General features: G+C 55.5%; 2 protein-coding genes across 2 annotated transcripts; one reads left to right on the plus strand and one right to left on the minus strand.

Moving 5' to 3' along the window:
* Window positions 1–663: 663 nt before the first annotated feature.
* IRF3 (interferon regulatory factor 3) lies at window positions 664–5,140 on the minus strand. Its single transcript, XM_049786197.1, has 8 exons — window positions 5,131–5,140; window positions 4,465–4,637; window positions 3,509–3,677; window positions 3,393–3,436; window positions 2,973–3,159; window positions 2,518–2,895; window positions 1,601–1,716; window positions 664–856 (listed from the first exon to the last, which is right to left on the minus strand). The coding sequence occupies exons 2-8, from the start codon at window positions 4,627–4,629 to the stop codon at window positions 692–694; spliced, it is 1,224 nt and encodes a 407-aa protein (XP_049642154.1). The 5' UTR covers window positions 4,630–4,637; window positions 5,131–5,140; the 3' UTR covers window positions 664–691.
* Window positions 5,141–6,260: 1,120 nt separating this feature from the next.
* BCL2L12 (BCL2 like 12) lies at window positions 6,261–13,731 on the plus strand. Its single transcript, XM_049786223.1, has 6 exons — window positions 6,261–6,375; window positions 6,575–6,720; window positions 7,966–8,052; window positions 8,159–8,250; window positions 9,762–10,055; window positions 13,525–13,731. Exons 1-6 carry the CDS (start codon window positions 6,269–6,271, stop codon window positions 13,573–13,575), a joined length of 777 nt encoding a protein of 258 aa, XP_049642180.1. The 5' UTR covers window positions 6,261–6,268; the 3' UTR covers window positions 13,576–13,731.
* Window positions 13,732–17,803: the final 4,072 nt, after the last annotated feature.

Genomic DNA, 17,803 nt, shown 5'->3' on the forward strand with positions numbered 1-17,803 from the left:
GAGGTGGGTGACCCTGGACTATACCCCAGAATCCTCAGTAAAGAGACTGGGGAGCACAGGGCTGCCTATTGTCGCCCCAAGATGGGAGGGGAGCCTGGGGCTGCAAGGAATGGGGTGAGGTCCCTCGGTGTTGGGACAGTCGGGGAAGTATGAGTTGAGTTCCGGGTCAGTTCTTGGGGAGCCCCCTCTGCAGGGAACCCAAGTCCACCTGGGCCTTGTCCCCGCACTCCTGTTTGTGACTGACCTAAGGCTTAAACTTGGTCTGTAAGAGGGGGCAGCCCCCACCTCTCTGTCAGGTCCCCAGAAGAGTAAGAGGGTGGGAAGAGCCAGGGCCTGGCTCTTCTGCAGTGCCCCTGAGCTATGGGGCTTGCACAGGTGGGTAAACTGAGGCCCTCCCTCAGGAGTAACGTGAAAGTGCTCAGGATGAGGTGACACACAAGAAGAGAGCTCAGGGCAGACAGGGAAGAGACTGGAAAATGGGGGAAAAGAAAGGAAAAGGTCACCCCGGCACGGCCAGGACATGTCTGTGGTGGCGGACTCCTGTCCCCCAGCAAGTAAAACAGGAAGGACGAAGCGCTGCTGAGCAGAGAGGCAGGGAGAAGGCACGGGAAAAGTCTGTAGAGAAAATGGCCTTTTAATGAAAGTCCTCAGTTGGCTGCTGGGGTCCGGGCTGGGTCCAGGCGGGGCCCCCCTAATACTCCATGCTGTCTAGCAGGTTCTCCAGGCTGGCCACCAGCTGCTCTGAATTCAGGGACAGCGACTGGCCACCGGAGATTTGCAGCTCCACCGTGTTGAGCGAGGATGCGCCCCCTTGCCTCGCTATCTCCAGAAGATTCTGGAGGCATGTGGGGATGACCTGCGGTGGGAGGGGGGGAACGGCCTGTCAGGACAGCTCCCAGCGGCATCCCCGTGACCGTGACCACTGGGTACGGAATTCTGTCCTGCTCTTTTTTTGGAGGGGGTCACACCAGCGGTGCTCAGGGGTTACTTTTGGCTTTGCATTCAGAAATCGCCCCTAGCAGGCTCTGGGTCATATGGGGTGCCAGGAATCAAACCACCGTCTTTTCTGGGTCTGCTGCATGCAAGGCAAACACCCTATTGCTGTGCTTTCTCTCTGGCCCCTCTGTCCTGGTTTTTGGGTTCTTTTGGCCACACCCAGAAGTGCTCTCAGAAATTGCTCCTGGTGGGCTCCAGGGAGCCTATGGGATGCCAGGGATTGAACTTGGGTCTACTGCATATGTTAAACACCCTCCCATGTGTTCTGGCTCTGGCCCTGGAGACGCTCTGGGCTGAGGCTGCCAGGATTCAGCTGGTGGAGCCCACAAGCCAGGCCCAGGCCTTGCCCGCCACTCTGGTTTCTTTTTGTTTTTTCACATCCGGCGGCGGATTTTTGGGTCACATCCACGGTTACTCCTGGCTCTACTCTCAGAAACCGCCCAGCAGGCTCGGGGGACCATATGGAATTGAACCACCATCTGTCCTGGATTGACCATGTGCAAGGCTGTGCTATGTCTCCGGCAAGCCCGCCACTCTAGAGCACAGAATCAATCTGGAAATTGGGGTCTCTGTGAATAGCCCCCAAGTCCAGGCCCACAGGTACCTTGACCATCACCAGCTTCTTGGTCCATGGTTGATCCTTCGGCCACAACTCCCCCAGGCAGAACCAGAGGGTGAAGCGCGGTGAAATCTGATTCCCATTGATGAAGGCGATCAGACCTGGGGACCCAGGCCTGGTCAGGGGTGGGGACGGGGTGGGGGGCAGTACCTGCATGATTCCTCAATGCCTATGTGACAACATTCTCCCCGCGTTCAGCTCATACTCGGTGGGTGCTCCTCCTGGTTTTACCCCAAGGCGCAAAGGGTGGAGAAAGGCAGCAGTGCAGGGATCCCATGCCACCCTGTGGGGGTCCTACTCCCTGTCCACTCTACAGCCCCCGAGCCTCAAGGATGCAAACTCAGTTGCCAGCTTTTTAGGGGGTGATGACCATAACCAGTGGCACTCAGAAATCACTCCTGGTGGTGCTCAGAGGACCCTATGGGATGCCAGGGATCAAACACTGGTCAGCTGCATGCAAGGCAGGCAAATGCCCTCCCCGCTGTGCTACTGTTCCAGTCTAGAGATTGCAATCAATTCTTTTTTTTTTGTTTTTGGGCCACACCCGGTGACGCTCAGGGATTCCTCCTGGCACTGTGCTCAGAAATCGCTCCTGGCTTGGGGCACCATATGGGACACTGGGGGGGAGGGGGGATTGAACCATGGTCCCTGGGCAAGGCAGATGCCTTACCCCTTGCGTCACTGCAATGGCCCCAGAGTTTGCAACTTGAGGTGCCTTAACTCTGGTCGTGGGGGGTCCTTACTCTGAGAGCAATGTCCCACCTGCATGCGCCTGGCTGGCAGTGAAACAAAACCATGGGCAGAAAGAGAAAAGGGCCACCTGCACTGAAGCCTGAACAAACAGGACCTGAGTTATAACCCCACCCCCCCAGGATCCCAAAGCCAAGGGCTGGTGGGCTTACCTTCCACGAAGTCTCTCAAGTCGAATATGCTTCTTCCGTGTTCCTTGGGGACCTCGCCTTCAGACCCATGAGTGGGGGGCAGGTGCTCTTCCCCGAGGGCCCAGTAAGTGTGGCAGTGACCCAGCCTCCGTGCGCACAGCCACTGCTTGTCCCGCCACAGCGACAGGCCCCCGCCCAAGGACTGCAGCACTCGTGTCACATAGTTCTTCACGGCCTGGTCCACCAGAGACTCACTGGGGTCCGGCAGGATAAAGGGCAACCCCGGCAGCGTTGGGTCACCCCCGTCAGGCCCAACCAGCCGCAGGCCCCAAGGGCAGAGGGCAGTGTGCTGGAAGACTTGGCGGCCCCGGTAGAAGACAGTCACCTGGAAATCCCAAGCTGACGGGTGACAGGAAAGGGGAGATGGGGCGCGTGTGGGGGGGGTCCGTTGCCAGCCCTGCCCTGCTGACACTCACCATCTTCGGGCAGCCAAGGTGGTATAACGGGAGTGTCTGAGGGTTCACAGTTAGCGGAGGAAACGCGGGTGTCTGAAAGGGGCATCACGAAGAGCGGACAGGTGGAGACAGTGGTTGCTTCCAGACCTGGGGGGCCCCTATATTCATGGGGGGCCAAGTGCATGTCATTCAGTGACTCCAGAACTTCCTGGGAAGTGAAATAACAAAACAAAGGGCCTGGCTTTTCCACACATCCTTTCAGGCTTTGCTATTTGGGGGTGAGGGGCCCACACCCAGCAGCACTCAGGGTTCACAAATGGCAGGATTGGAAGGGCTTCTGTGCTGTACAGGGTATCAAATCAAACTAGGGTCAGCTGTGAGCAAGGCACATGCACTGCCCACTAGGCCATCTTCATGGTCTGGAGAGGTGGGTATCCTCACCTGGGTGTCCGGGTTGCTGTCCAGACCTGGAGAGTCCCCCACGCCTGTGAAAAGCAGTGATCAGTGGAATCAGGTTGCTGGTAAGCTGAGGTGCCCCTCTCCCCCATGCAACGTACCTGAAGTCACAAACTCATAGATCTTGTGGGGGTCTTGGGGGTCCTTGCTCAGGTCCTGAGCTACTCGCAATCCCTCCTTCCGGTTCAGAGCGGCCCGGAAGTTCCTCTTGCAGGTCGGCAGGTCAGGTTTATCCCCTGGGGTGTAGGCTCCGCTCACCTCTGCCCAAGCCTGGGATGGGGGAAGGGTCAGGGGCAGCAGGGCAGTGGACAAGGCTGATAGTGACCCCACACTGGGGTCCTAACCCTGCCATTGCCACTCTCTGTTGCCATCACGTTTCTTGTCTTTTTTGTTTTGGGGTTACACCCCATGGTGCTCAGGGGTTACTCCTGTCTCTGCACTCAGAAATCACTCCTGTTGGGCTCTGGGACCATGTGGGATGCCAGAGACTGAACCCAGGTCTACCTGCAAGACTGTCACCCCCAAATACTCCATCATCAGCGCCCGCAAAGCAACTCCGCTTGCTCCCAATTTCCAAAAGCCTTTCCTCACCAGATCCCCCTTTGCAACCACTTGCTCCTCCTTCCCCAAGCACAGCCCCAGCAAGACCTGCTGCACCCCAGTAGGTGCCTAGTGACCTCAGCTTGGGGCTCAGCCTGGGCCCCACGGGGTCCTGAGGCCTGCCTCCAGAATTCACTAACCAACCAAGAACCCCGCAATCAGCGCGGGTGGAGCCCCAATCCCGCAGCCCCGGGGGGTACATTTCTTTCCTTGTGTTCAAACTCGGCTTTCCCATTTCTCCCAGTTCGGTCTAGGTTCTAGGCCCTGAGAAGGTGACAGCTCCGCCCCCTGCACGCCCGAAACCCGAGGCCCCGCTCCGCACGCAGACCACGCCCACCACAAAGAACACGCCCTGCCTATTAGACCACGCCCACTACCGGGACAGCCATATTCTGTAAGGCTCCGCCCCACGCCCCCTCCCGCGGCCCGGGAAAGCCCCACGCAGGCGCACACGCACCAGAAAGATGCCGAAGTCCTCCTGCTGCGCGTCCTGCCGCAAGCCGTGCTTCCAGGGGATGCGGAAGCGCGTGCGGCTCGAGTCCAGCCAGGCCACGCCGGGGAAGCGCTCCTGGTCCAGGGCCGCCTTGAGCCAGGGCAGGATCCGGGGCTTGGGGGTTGCCATGGGCCCGCCTGCGCGCAGAGGGCGGTTTGTGGGCTTGTGGTCGCGCTGCCCGGGCCGGGCCGGGCCAAGTCCAGCGCCCAGCCTTTCTGTCTCGTTCCCCCTCGCTCGATCGCTCCACGCAGGCTCAGAGACACTTCTCGACTTTTCCCTTTCTGCTGACAGCCCGTCCCAGGCAGCCCCTCTCTCCGGAGGCCTCCGGAGGTGCACACCCTCCCGCCCCTCCGCCCGACGCCCACCGCAGGGAGCCCCATTTCCAAAGCGGCAGTCCTGCCCTCCTAGTGAGTTCAGCGCAGACTCTCCGCTGTTGTAGACAGATGTTCCTCCCGCACCTGTCGCGGCAGGGACGGCCGATCGGCTCCTGCACAGCCCGGCAGGTGCGGTGCGGGTCCTCCCGAATTCTCTCCGCCCTCCAGGGACAGGCACCCACTTGCCCGGCCTGGACGGGCCCCGAGATCCGCCACTTTCAGGGCCTGAAGCCACAAGTGGGCTCGACTCTCCCACCTTGCCACGTCGTGCACCAGCAGAGCCAAGCTTCGTTCTCTGCCCGATCTCTGTCCTCTGCCGTCACGCACGCACTCCCCAGTTATTCTTCCGTGTTACCTAGGATCCAGGCGTGCAGGGCGTACGGTTGCACCCCCGTTTGAGCTCCGGCAGGTCCGGAGCTCCGAGCTGCACACTCTCCGCCCTGGACCGAGCCTCAGATCGCGGCGGGCGTTCTTTCGTATCGATTTCTCCGCAAGAAAACTTTTTCTTCGAGTTTATGTCACCAGCAGCAGAAATAATGGGGTGGGGTCGGGTATGCGAAATAGACCACGCCCTGTCCACGCCTTTTATGGAGGGATTTTCCGGCCGCGGGCATGCTGGGAACGTCACATGCAAATGAGGACAGGCTCGCCTGCCCCGCCCCCTGACGTGGAGCCGTGGCCCGCCTGACCTAGTGCGCAGGCGCGCGAAAGTTAACTGCAAAAAGTTAAAACAAGAAAAGTGGAGGAGGCGGCGGCGGCGGCGGCGGCGGCGGCGGCGAGGCCCCGGATCGGGTGAGCGAAGCTCCGCTAACGAGTGATTCGCGGAGGAGGGAAAAAGAGGGAGTCGCGATTCAAGAGCTGGAATCCCAGTAGCTGGCATCCCTGTCCGGGCTCCCACGTTCATTCTCAGACCGTTAAACTACATTTCCCAGCATGCTCCGCGGCCAAGGAGCTCTGGTTTAGGCGAGTGTTTGCCTTGAAGCCTGCTGGGATTGGTAGTTCCCGATCGTCTTTTAAGGGCTTGAGTATTCTCGTTAAGCAAAAGAATCAGAACCCAGTCCCTGCTCTCTGTCGGGGGCCAGGTGTCTTGAGGCCCCAATTCCCTTTTCTCTCTCAGGCTCTGAAGTTCAGGTTCTCAGCCCTCTGCCCGTTTAGACCCCAAAACAGCCACCCCAACTCAATCCCCTCCAAGTCTCCCTTTTCAGCTGTTTTTTTCCCTTTGGGATTTAGGAGTGTGGGACCCGAGGACCCACCTCTGTTGAAGAACATAGATCCCCAAAACCATCCACCCTTGCCGACTCAAGAGGTGCTGGACAATGAGATGTGAACCCCAACTTCTCCTGCTAACTCCTGGAGTTCATCTCCCAGCCCCTCTCTCTCTTGCAGGTGCCTCCATGGCGCGCTCGGAAGATTTGGGGCTCCGAGAGGACACGCTGAAGGTCTTAGCTGCCTTCCTTCAGCGGGGTGAGGCCGCGGGGGGCCCTGTGCCCACCGTCGACAGGTAAGACGAAGAAGTGGTCTTCTTCCCTTAAGTGCCCTTCTTGATGTGGGGCCCACCACCTCTGGCTCTTGGTCTCAGTCTCTTGATCTGCTTCTATTCCTGGTCCCTGGGCTGGCAGGGAGAGTCCTTCAAGGGAGAAAACGGGGAGGACGCTTGCTTGGAATCTCGGGGGGTCACTCTCTAAGGTCCCCTTTCTCAGGAGCCTGACCCAGGAGCAGCCAACAGACTTCCTGAGCCGCCTGCGAAAATGTCTTCTCTGTCCCATAGGGCGAGGGGCAGCTCCTCCCGAGTCCCCTCGGCCTACCTCCCTGCCTCTCCGTCCCTGCTATGGTTCAGAGGAGCCTGGTAAGAGATTTATTTCACCCAAGCCCTTGGCACCCCATCTCTGTGACTGAGCCTGGACTCTTGAAGTCAAGACAGGAGAAGGCACGTTTGGGATGTCTCTGGGAGAATTGTGTGGCATCCCTTCTTTCCTGGTCTGTTATTTGGGGGAGCCACACCCAGCTGTGCCCAGGGGTCACTCCTGGATTTGTGTTGGGGAAATCATTCCTTCCTGGTTGGTTCGGAGAACCATTTGAGGTACCAGAATCGAACCCGATCAGTCATGAGCAAGGCAAACACTCCAGCCCCAACCACCACCTAAGAGGCTGGACTGGGGGGCAAGGTTCCAGGAAGCGATACCTTTGAAAGAGCTTCAAGTCTAGGATTAGGAAATAATAATGCGGGCAGGAGTGATTCCGTAGCAGGGAGGGCATTTGCCTTACACGTAGCTGACTTGAGTTCAATCCCTGGCATCTCATATAGTCTTGACTATATATTGACTTGAGTTCAATCCCTGGCATACTCATATACTCTAGGAGTAATTCCTGAGGACAGAGCCAGGAGAAACCCCTGAATGCTTCCGGATGTGGCAAAAAAAATACTTTTTTTAACATAGAAAGGAAATTCTGTTGGGGCTGAAGTGGTAGTGCGGCAGTTCTGCTGGGGAGGGTTCTTCCTTTGCACATAGCTGACCCGGGTTCAGTCCCTGGCACCCCATATGGAGATGTTCTCCCAAGCACCTCCAAGAGTGATTACTGAGTTGAGAGAGAAAAATAACTCCTGAGCATTGCTGAAAGCCCCACACACACAATAAAAAGAAATAATTATGCAATCATACCTGTGGCCAGCAAGGCTGGTCGCTGGTGTTTGTTTTCCTAGGACAGGATCTTCCCACAGGCCCAGGTTCAAGTTCCAATTAATTTGAGAGTTGCACCTACTGGAAAAGACAAGGGCCTTTTGTCAAGGTTTCTTTCTTTTTTGTTTTGTTTTGTTTGTTTGGGTCTTACCCAGCAGCACTCAGGGGTTCCTTCTGGCTCTATGCACAGAGATCACCCCTGGCAGGCACAAGGGACCATATGGGATGCTGTCCTTCTGCATGAAAGGCAAACCCATGCTATCTCTCCAGCCCCTTGTCAAGGTTTCTTACCGGGTCTCCCTGTACCCAGTGTCAATGGAAATCAGTGCCACCTGACCTGGTGGCTGGGTGGGGAGAGGGGAGGGTACCCGATGTGATGTCCTAGAGACCCTTCTTGGCTCTTTTCAACTCAGGCCCAGCAACTCCAGATTTCTATGCCCTGGTGGCGCAGCGGCTGGAACAGCTGGTCCAAGAACAACTGAAATGCCCACCTAGCCCAGGTAAGGAGTAGAGGGGACGAGGGGCCCCTGGAGCATAGTGAGGGAGCAGAGGTGTCAAAGTCCTGCCCACCCCCCATCTCCAGCAGATCTCTCCTCTGCTTCCCAGAATTACAGGGTCCTCCACCCACAGAGAAGGAGGCGCTGCTTCGGAGGCTCGTGGCTCTGCTGGAGGAAGAGGCTGAAGTGATCAACCAGAAGGTTTGGGCCACTTTGGAGCCAGGAGAGGGAATTCCCAGGGTTGGGTCAGGTGGAGCAGATGGGGCTCTCAAAGAGCTGAAGCCCAGGGGCTGGATCAATAGCACATCGGGTAAAGTATTTGCCTTGCACAACCCAGGTTCAATACCTGACATCCGATATGGTCCCCCGAACATCACCAGGGTAATTTCTATGTGTACAGTAAGTAACCCTCGAGCACTGCTGAATATGGCCTGAAAACAAACAAGACATAAAAAGAGCTTAACCGGCCCGAGAGAGCCTTGCATGCAGCTGATCCAGGACCTAAGGTGGTTGGTTCGAATCCTGGTGTCCCATATGGTCCCCTGTGCCTGCCAGGAGCTATTTCTGAGCAGACAGCCAGGAGTAACCCTTGAGCATCACTGGGTGTGGCCCAAAAACAAAAACAAACAAACAAAAAAAGAGCTTAAGCCTGGCCTGGAGCCTTAGCACAATGTGGGGAGGGCACTGGTGGTACATGCAACTGAACTGGGTTCTATACCTGGGCATCCTATAGGGTCCCCTGAGCACCTCCAGGGGTAATTTCTGAGAATTTCTTTTTTTTTTTTTTTTTTTTTTTTTTGGTTTTTGGGCCACACCCGGTAACGCTCAGGGGTTACTCCTGGCTATGCACTCAGAAGTCGCTCCTGGCTTGGGGGACCATATGGGACGCCGGGGGATCGAACCGCAGTACGTCCTAGGCTAGCGCAGGCAAGGCAGGCACCTTACTTCTAGCGCCACCGCCCGGCCCCAATTTCTGAGAATTTCTGAGTACAGAACCAGGAGTAAGCCCTGAGCTCCACCTATTGTAGCCCAAAACAAAGAAACAAACAAGCTAAAGCTAGGAGAGAGAGAGAGATAATATAGCAGGAAGGGCTCTTGCCTTGCACACAGCTGAGCTAATTCAAACCCTGGCATAGTATATGACCCCCCCTAAAACCAACAGGAGTATCAAGAGGTGCGACCCCAAAAAATTCGAAGCCCTCGAGGCCGGATGCAGCCAAACTGGGAGGGACCTGGTTCGATTCCTGGCATCCCATATGGTCCCCCATGCCTGCCAGGGGCAACTTCTGAGTGCAGAGCCAGGAGTGACCCCTGAATGCCACTGGGTGTGGCCCAGAAACCAACCAATCAATCAATAAAGCTTTAAAATAAAAAATTGAAGCCCTGGGTGCGAGAGAGGGGTAGCTCAGCAGACAACTCACATACTTGCCTTGCATGTGGCCAGCCCTGGTTTAATCCCGACAGATCGGCCCAGGGTATGGGGCGGGGTCACGGTTAACTAGAAATCTACAAACTATACCACGGCCTGAATCATTGGCTGTCCCGGGAGGGGCGTGGCCTCGCCACTTCACACCACTGCACTCCCCTAGAGCTTGGTTCCTGATTGGCTGATGTTTGACAGCTGGGTGTGGTCAGGGCCTCCCACTAGCCAATCAGGAGTCCCCCAAGGCTGAGCTGCCTCTCCTCCCTCTTTCCCTCTTCCTGCCCCGCAGCTGGCCGCTGACCCCGCACTGCGCCGCAAGCTGGCCCGCCTGTCCGCCGGCTCCTTCGCTCGCCTGGTGGAGCTCTTCTCCCGCCGGGAGGGCAGCCCGCGGACCAGCCCCGCGCGCCGCCCGTCCATGCCGCCCTGCCCGGGACCCCCGCCACCCTCTCCGGAGCCCTTGGCCCGCCTGGCGCTGGCCATGGAGCTGAGCCGGCGCGTGGCCTGGCTGGGCGGCTCCCTTGCGGGGCTCAGCGTGGAGCACGTGCACAGCTTCACGCCCTGGATCCAGGCCCACGGGGGCTGGGTGAGCATTGGCGGGAACCTGGGGCGGCTTCCTCAACTCCCCCGGCTCTGGGACTAAGCCCTACACCAGGCAGTGAAGACTGATTGGGTGGGCATGTGGCCGACCCTCGATCGATTCCCACACCCCCTATGGTAGGTACCCTGAGTACCAGCAAGAATAGTCAGTCCCAGGACCCAGAGCCATAGTTCTGCCTGTAGGGAGTTTGCTTTGCACGAGGCCGACCTGGGTTCGATTCCCCAGAGTCTCGTAGGGTTTCTTGAGCACCTTCAGGAGGGATTCCTGAGTGCCACCAGGTGTGGCCTCAAAACCAAAAAAAGGGGAACCCAGAGCACAGACCAGGGAGTAAGCCTGAGCACTGACAGGTGTAGCCCAAAAAGAAAAAGACCAAAAAATGAAAGGAAAGGTCGTGGGGGATTGTTAGTACAGGCTCTATATGCTGGCAACCCAGATTCTTGTTCCTCCAAGAACCTAGAGTAGCCCACCAAAAGTAAGATTGGAAGCAATTAGGGGCCGGAGCGGCGGCACAAGCCATAAGGCGTCTGCCTGGCGTGCACTAGCCTAAGACAGACTGCGGTTTGAAGTCTAATCCCTGGGAGTCCCATATGGTCCCCCAAGCCGGGAGCTATTTCTGAGCGCATAACCAGGAGTAACCCCCTAAGCGTCACCAGGTATGGCCGAAAACAAAACAAAAAATTGGAAGCAATTAACATCAGCAGCCCTGGGTCTCAATTCCTTATTTTTTTTTTTTTTTTTGGTTTTTGGGTCACACCCCAGCGGGTGCTCAGGGGTTACTCCTGGCTGTCTGCTCAGAAATAGTTCCTGGCAGGCACAGGGGACCCTATGGGACACCGGGATTCGAACCAACCACCTTAGGTCCTGGATCGGCTGCTTGCAAGGCAAACACTGCTGTGCTATCTCTTCGGGCCCTCAATTCCTTATCTTAAAGTGACTTCTAGCACCTTCTCAAAGGTTTACCTTGAGGATTAAATGGGATTTGTGACCGGCAAGATAGCACAGGATTTAAGGCACTTGCTTTGCACGTAGTTGACTGGTTTTTTGTTGTTGTTTTTTTTTTGGGGGGGTTGGATTTTTGGACCACACGGATACTTCTAGCTCTGTGCTCAGAAATTGCTCCTGGCAGGCTTGGAAGATCATATGAGATGCCAGGAATCGAATGGGGTCCTTCTGGGTACGCTGTTGATATCTCTCTGGCCCCCTGAACCCTCCGAATTCTATCCCTTCAAGCATTGTTACTGACCCCTGAACACCACAGTGTATTATGGTCCTTAAAAAATGGGATCTGGGCCCGGAGAGATGGCACAGCGGCGTTTGCTTTGCAAGCAGCCGATCCAGGACCAAAGGTGGTTGGTTCGAATCCCTGTGTCCCATATGGTCCCCCGTGCCTGCCAGGAGCTATTTCTGAGCAGACAGCCAGGAGTAACCCCTGAGCACCCGCCGGGTGTGGCCCAAAAACAAACAAACAAAAAATGGGATCAGGGGCCGGAGAGATGGAGGTAGGGTGTTTGCCTTGCATGCAGAAGAACGGTGGTTTGAATCCCGACATCCCATATGGTCCCTTAAGCCTGCCAGGAGTGATTTCTGAGTACAAAGCCAGGAGAAACCCCTGAGCATGCCGGGTGTGACCCAAAAAAATGTGGGGGCCAGGGAGATAGCATGGAGGTAAGGCATTTGCCTTGTGTGCAGAAGGACGGTGGTTCCAATCCCAGCACCCCATATGATCCCCCGAGCCTGCCAGGAGCAATTTCTGAGCGTAGAGCCAGGAGGAACCCCTGAGCGTTGCTGGGTGTGACCCCAAAACAAAAAACAAAAAATGTGATCAACTTTGGGGCCAGGGATATGGTTCTAGTAGTCAAGCATATATCTAGCCCTCATGTTCCAGCACCTACTGGGCTCTAAGTGCCACTGCGTGCAATCTTTATGAAGTTTAAGGGGCCAGAGAGGTAGTACAGTGGGTAGCACACTTGCCTTGCACACAACTGTTCTAGGTTCAATACCTAGCACCCCATATGATCCCCTGAGTCCTGTCAGCAGTTGATCCCTAAGCACAGAACCAGGAATAAGTCCTGAGTACCACTGGATCAGCCCTCCCCATTAAAAAAAATAGTCAGGGGCTGGAGAGATAGCACAGTGGTAGGGCATTTGCCTTCGGGTGTGACCAAACCAAAAAAAAAAAAAAAAGATCAGGGTCAGAGGGCCATCAAGCTGGTTCAATCCCTGGCACCAAGACTCGACTCCTGAGCTCTACAGTTGTCCCCAAAAAAAATCAGAAACTGCAGAGGGCTCAGCCTTAGTAAAGCGCTGGGCCTCAGCATGAGTCTTAATAGGACTATGCAGAGTTTGACTGCTTTAGGACACTTAACCTTGGTTGCCTCTGCCCCTCCAGTCCCCGCACCCCACCCCACCCCAGGAGGCCTTCCCTGACCCTCATCCTATATGGGGAGGTGCTGGGGGACCATCCCTACCCCCCCCTTCCCCTTCCCCACATTCCTTTCACCTCACACCTTCCATCCAGCCGTTTGTCCCATGGGTGCAATTGGCGCTGCCTCCTTGCCAGCCTGTGGGCATTGCTTCTGGGGAGAAACCAAGAAGAGCGGTTGCATCTCTGCAGGGGGGCTCCGGGCTTACCAGGCAGGCAGGAGGGCCCTCCTAGTGTCTGAGGATCAGGAAGAGGGGAGGGTTGCAGAGCGGTGGAGGGGTGCAGAGAGGGCCCATCAGCGGCAGGACTGAGGCCTGGGGTGCCCCGAAGTCGCCCTTTGACTCTGAGGCTGGAGTTCAGGCCTCGGGCTGGTTTCTGGCCTCACCGCCGCCCTCTAGTGGCCGCCAGTACGCACTGCGAGGGCAGACACAAGTCATTGAATTTGGAGCTTTGATTTGGTTTTTGCGTTTTGAGTCACACCCGGCGGGGCTCAAGGGTTACTCCAGGCTCTGTACTCAGAAGTCGCGGGGTTCAGGAGGTCATCAGAGGTGCTGGGGATCTAAGTCCTAACTCGGTTGTCTGCCAGGCTAGTGTCCTGCCAGCTGTCCTCTCCCTCAGGGCCCCTGGACTCTGTGGTTCCAACCTGCCCTGGTTTGTAGGTGGGTCAGTTGGGAAGAGCATACAGGGACATAAAGGCGTTTAGAAGTGAGGCACCGTGGGGAGGGCTTTTGCCTTATACAAGGCCCACCTGGGTTCCATCCCCACATCCTAGGGTCCCCTGAGCACAAAGCTAGGAGTGACCCCTGAGCACGGTCTGGTGTGGCCCAAAAATCAGAAAACAAGCTAAAGTGAGAAGAGTTCAGAATGGGAACTGGGAACTGGGGATCATGACCACTGAGGCTACAGGCTCAGGTCCCCTCCAGTCTGAACCCCACCTTGTCCCACTTTTCCCTGCCTTTCCTCTGTACCCCCTCAGGGTACATTCCTGGGAGCAGGCCCTACACTCAACCCGTTTGCCCCTTTTCTCTCCAGGAGGGCATCCTGGCCGTCTCCCCTGTGGACTTGAATTTACCCCTGGACTGAGCTTCCACAGAAGCTGCATCAACGTCGGACCTCAAGCTCCTGCCTCCAGTGCTCTGTGGGGCCCTGCGAGATCCCTCAGGGTTGGGGAGCAAAGCAGCCCTCCCTGTTTTTAGCCAAAAAGCAACAACGGATGCAAGTTTTTCAGCAATAAACACTTTTTACACATTCTGAGTTGTTCTCTTCCTTCAAGAGCTGATGGTCTGGGGCCAGAATGGTGGCACTAGCAGTAAGGTGTCTGCCTTGCGAGCGCTAACCTAGGACAGAACATGGTTCGATCCCCCAGAGTCCTATATGGTCCCCCAAGCCAGAAGCGATTTCTGAGCGCATAGCCAGGAGTAAGCCCTGAGTGTCACCAGGTGTACCCCCCCAAAAAAATAAAAACACACAGAAAAAGAGCTGATGGTCTGAGGGGGATAGGGCTGGAAATAATAACACAGCAGGAAAGGCACTGGCCTTGCACACTATTGTCCCGGGTTTGATCCTCAGCATCCCACATAGATTCCAGGAGTAACCCCTGAGCCCTGCCAGGTATGTCCCAAAAACCTACCCAAAAAAGGGGATGGGGTGGCTGATGGTCTCATTGGAAGATGGCTTCCTCCAGAGAGCCTTGTTACTCCCACAACTTCTGCCTAGCTCACCTGGATGGTGAGACCCTCCTACAGCTGGGAGAGGGGGTCTATGGTTGGTAATTATGGGGTTTCCTGGGGGAAGGTGAGGGGGAGATGCTGCCAGCAGAGAGATACAGGATGGATGCAGAGGAGCAGGAAGAAGGCTGCTTAGCTTCGAGGCCATGTGAAAAAAGCACATGGCAATTAGGGCCTTGTGATAAAGCTGGATTTCTCCTGAAACTTCATCTGACTGCCTGTGGATCATTTCTTTTTTTTTTTTTTTTTTTTTTTTTGTGGTTTTTGGGTCACACCCAGCAGTGCTCAGGGGTTATTCCTGGCTCCAGGCTCAGAAATTGCTCCTGGCAGGCACGGGGGACCATATGGGACGCCGGGATTCGAACCGATGACCTCCTGCATGAAAGACAAACGCCTTACCTCCATGCTATCTCTCCGGCCCCCTATGGATCATTTCTTTGCCATCATCCTGCACCTACAGACCTGCCGGCCAAAAGGGCTTCAGACAGACACCGAGCTGAGCTGAGAAAGGCCTCACCATCCATCCACACCACAGGACTCCATAATTAAAAATTAAGAGAACAAGCCTTGAGCCCAAGAGATGTTTCTAGGGCTTAAGGTACTTACCTTGCACACAACTGACATGGGTTTTATCCACAGTACCTTATAAGTTCCCTGAGCACTTCTGCATGGTAAACACACAAAAAAGAAAAATCTTCATTTTAAGAAGTCACAGAGGTTGGGCCAGAGGGATAGCATGGAGATAAGGAATTTGCCTTTCATGCAGAAGGATGGTGGTTCGAATCCCGACATCCCATATGGTATCCGGTGCCTGCCAAGGGCGATTTCTGAGCATAGAGCCAGGAATAACCCCTGAGCGCTGCCAGGTGTGACCCCCCCCAAAAAAAAAAGTCGGAGAGGAAATAATTGATTCATTCTAGAAAGATGTCCTTTAAGTGGCCAACCATAATTCAAGGGGGGAGGTAAAGTGTTGTGTATGTAAATATTTTAGTGGATTACTATGTTACTCACCCTAAACTGATTGGTGATTGTGCCCTACCCTAGGGTGTGACCTGGCATTCTGCCCTTAACCTAGGGTAGTACCTGATTCTGCTTCCACCATTGGTTGATATTTGATCCCACCATTGGGTGGTACCTGATTCTGGGGAATAAAAACAAGGGTCTGTGGAAGGCCAGGGCTTTTTGGCTGGAACAGAAGCTGAGTCTTTGGACTTCAGTGTTGTCCACCGAATAAAGCAAATATTTCAACGAGCTGACTGTCTGCAAGCTGTTTACCCGCCGTTTCACCTCAGAACCGTCGGCTAGACAGGGTGGCAGACACATGCTCCGAGCTGGAAGGGAAAGACCTCATCCTCCATCCCTCCATCAGTCAACCTCTTCAGGGGCTGACTTGCTACATAAGAAAGCCTGGAGTGGGGCCCGGCGGTGGCGCCTAAAGGTAAGGTGCCTGCGCTAGCCTTGGACGGACCGCGTTCGATCCCCCGGTGTCCCATATGGTCCCCCAAGCCAGGAGCAACTTCTGAGCGCATAGCCGGGAGTAACCCCTGAGCGTTACCGGGTGTGGCCCAAAAACCAAAAAAAAAAAAGAAGGCCTGGAGTAGGGGTCTGGCAGGGGTCCCTGCAGGAAATAAATCAAACCCAGCTGAGGAAGCTGAAGCACTTGTGTTTGGGGGACACAAAGCCCTGCCCATCAAAACTGAAGATTTTACTGATCACCAAACCACACCAGGTGGGAGCAAAAACAAAAGATTTATTTAGATATCTAGTCCCGCCTAGGTGAGTTTGTAACCTGTAAAAAGAGCTGGGAAGAGGCCAAGCCAGCTTTGTTTAATGAGAAACAAGCTGTAAACCTACAGTCTTGCAGTATTTTTGAGGACATCGCTAATAGGATTCCTACTAGGAAGTTTCCCCAGTTGTGTAATTCCTTTATACCTAATCTTAGCTCAATAATCATAGAATCTTTCCAACTTGTCCTAAAAGAAAGCTGGAGAGCAGGCGGGCCAAGGCAGGGCTGTCCCCAATTTGATCACGAATGGTTCCTCTGAGCACTGCCAGGAAGGCTCCCCAAGGACCAAGCCAGGAAAAGCCAATACCAGGGGCCAGAGAGATAGTACAGCGGTAGGGCATTTGCCTTGCACGTGGCTGACCCAGAAAGAAGCTGGGATCCATTCCCGTCATCCCATATGGTCCCACGGGCCTGCCAGGAGTGATTTCTGAGCACAGAGCCAGGAGTAACCCTTAAGGGCCGCTGGTGTGGCCCAAAAAACAAACAAAAAAGAACACCAACACCAGAGACATTAGTCTAGGGCAGTAAAGCTCTTGCCTTGCAAGCAGGGCTTCCATCCTCAGCCTCTCCTTTGGTTCCCCCTCCCAGCCCAGCAATTTTTAAATCCAGAGCCCTGAGCATGATTGAGGGTGCCCCAAAACAAATAAAAACCAACACCAGGGGCCAGAGAGATAGATAACACGGGGAGTTAAGGTACCTGCCTTGCAAATAGGCAACCCAAGTCCAACCAGTGCAACTGGGTTCTACCTGCCCTGCCTTGCCTGAGTATCCTCGCCTGAGTATGCCTCGCCAGTATCCCCAACCTCAATTTTTGGAGAGCCAGGGACCCCAGGCTGGAGTGAGGCATGTAACTCAGCAGCAGAATCCGACCTAAATCTGAGCCAGGCTTTTCCAGCCTTCCCTGAAGGAAAGATCTGGAAAGGAAACACAAAGGGAATAAAGGCAGGGACAGACAGAGATGTCCGTTTAGAAGCAAACACGGGCTTCTCCAGGGAAGAAAAAGCCAAGGGGAGCTCGGGCAAAAGCGTGGGGGATCCGGTGCCAAGTTAGACGATGTGCAGCCGGCCGAGCAGGCCCCCCCAACTCTGCTCCGTTGCTAGGACGGTTGCCAAGGGGAAGGCTGGGGGACCATTGATGGCCGTGACATTCTTAGGAGACCTTTGTTCCCGCTCGGAGCCTCTCCCCGCAGGGGTCCAGCCAGCTAGCGGCCTGAAATTCTGCAACTAAGAGGTTTTATGGTTTCTTCCGCCCCCCCCCCCCCCAAATCCACCCTTCTGTCTCAAGCCTTTGGGATGGTTTAAGTGCAAGGGGTTTTCCCCCCAATCTACACCAACCAGAGTCCCCCCACCCTGTCCCCATTTTCTCTGCCTGAAACAGGACTGAATATCTTGAAGACTAATCTGGGGGGCAGGCCATACACCCCCAGAATTTGCAGGGATCACTCCTGGATCCCAGAGATCCAGAGATCATTCAAGGGGCCCTGTGCTGACTGGGACTGGAGCCCTGGTATGCAAGGCCAGCGCCTCCCCATCTTGCACGTTTTAGCTACCCCCGCTCTGGCCTCCTCTCTGGGCCTTTCAGCCCTCTCCATCTCCTTTCTTTTCCCTCCGCTTTTCCCCCTCAAATCAATGGCCACAAGGTCCCTTGTTCCTCCCCCACGCCCCTAGGCTAGGAGAATCCTCCGAATAAAAAAGTGATTGACAGCAGCTTTAGCCAATCGCAAGAGCCAAGGAGAAAACCGCTGGTCCAATCACCGTCTTCGCCTAGGGGCCAAACTCCTCCTGGGGGCGGGCCTAAA

Source organism: Suncus etruscus, chromosome 14, assembly GCF_024139225.1.
Source record: "Suncus etruscus isolate mSunEtr1 chromosome 14, mSunEtr1.pri.cur, whole genome shotgun sequence".
Classification (NCBI taxonomy): Eukaryota; Metazoa; Chordata; class Mammalia; order Eulipotyphla; family Soricidae; genus Suncus; species Suncus etruscus.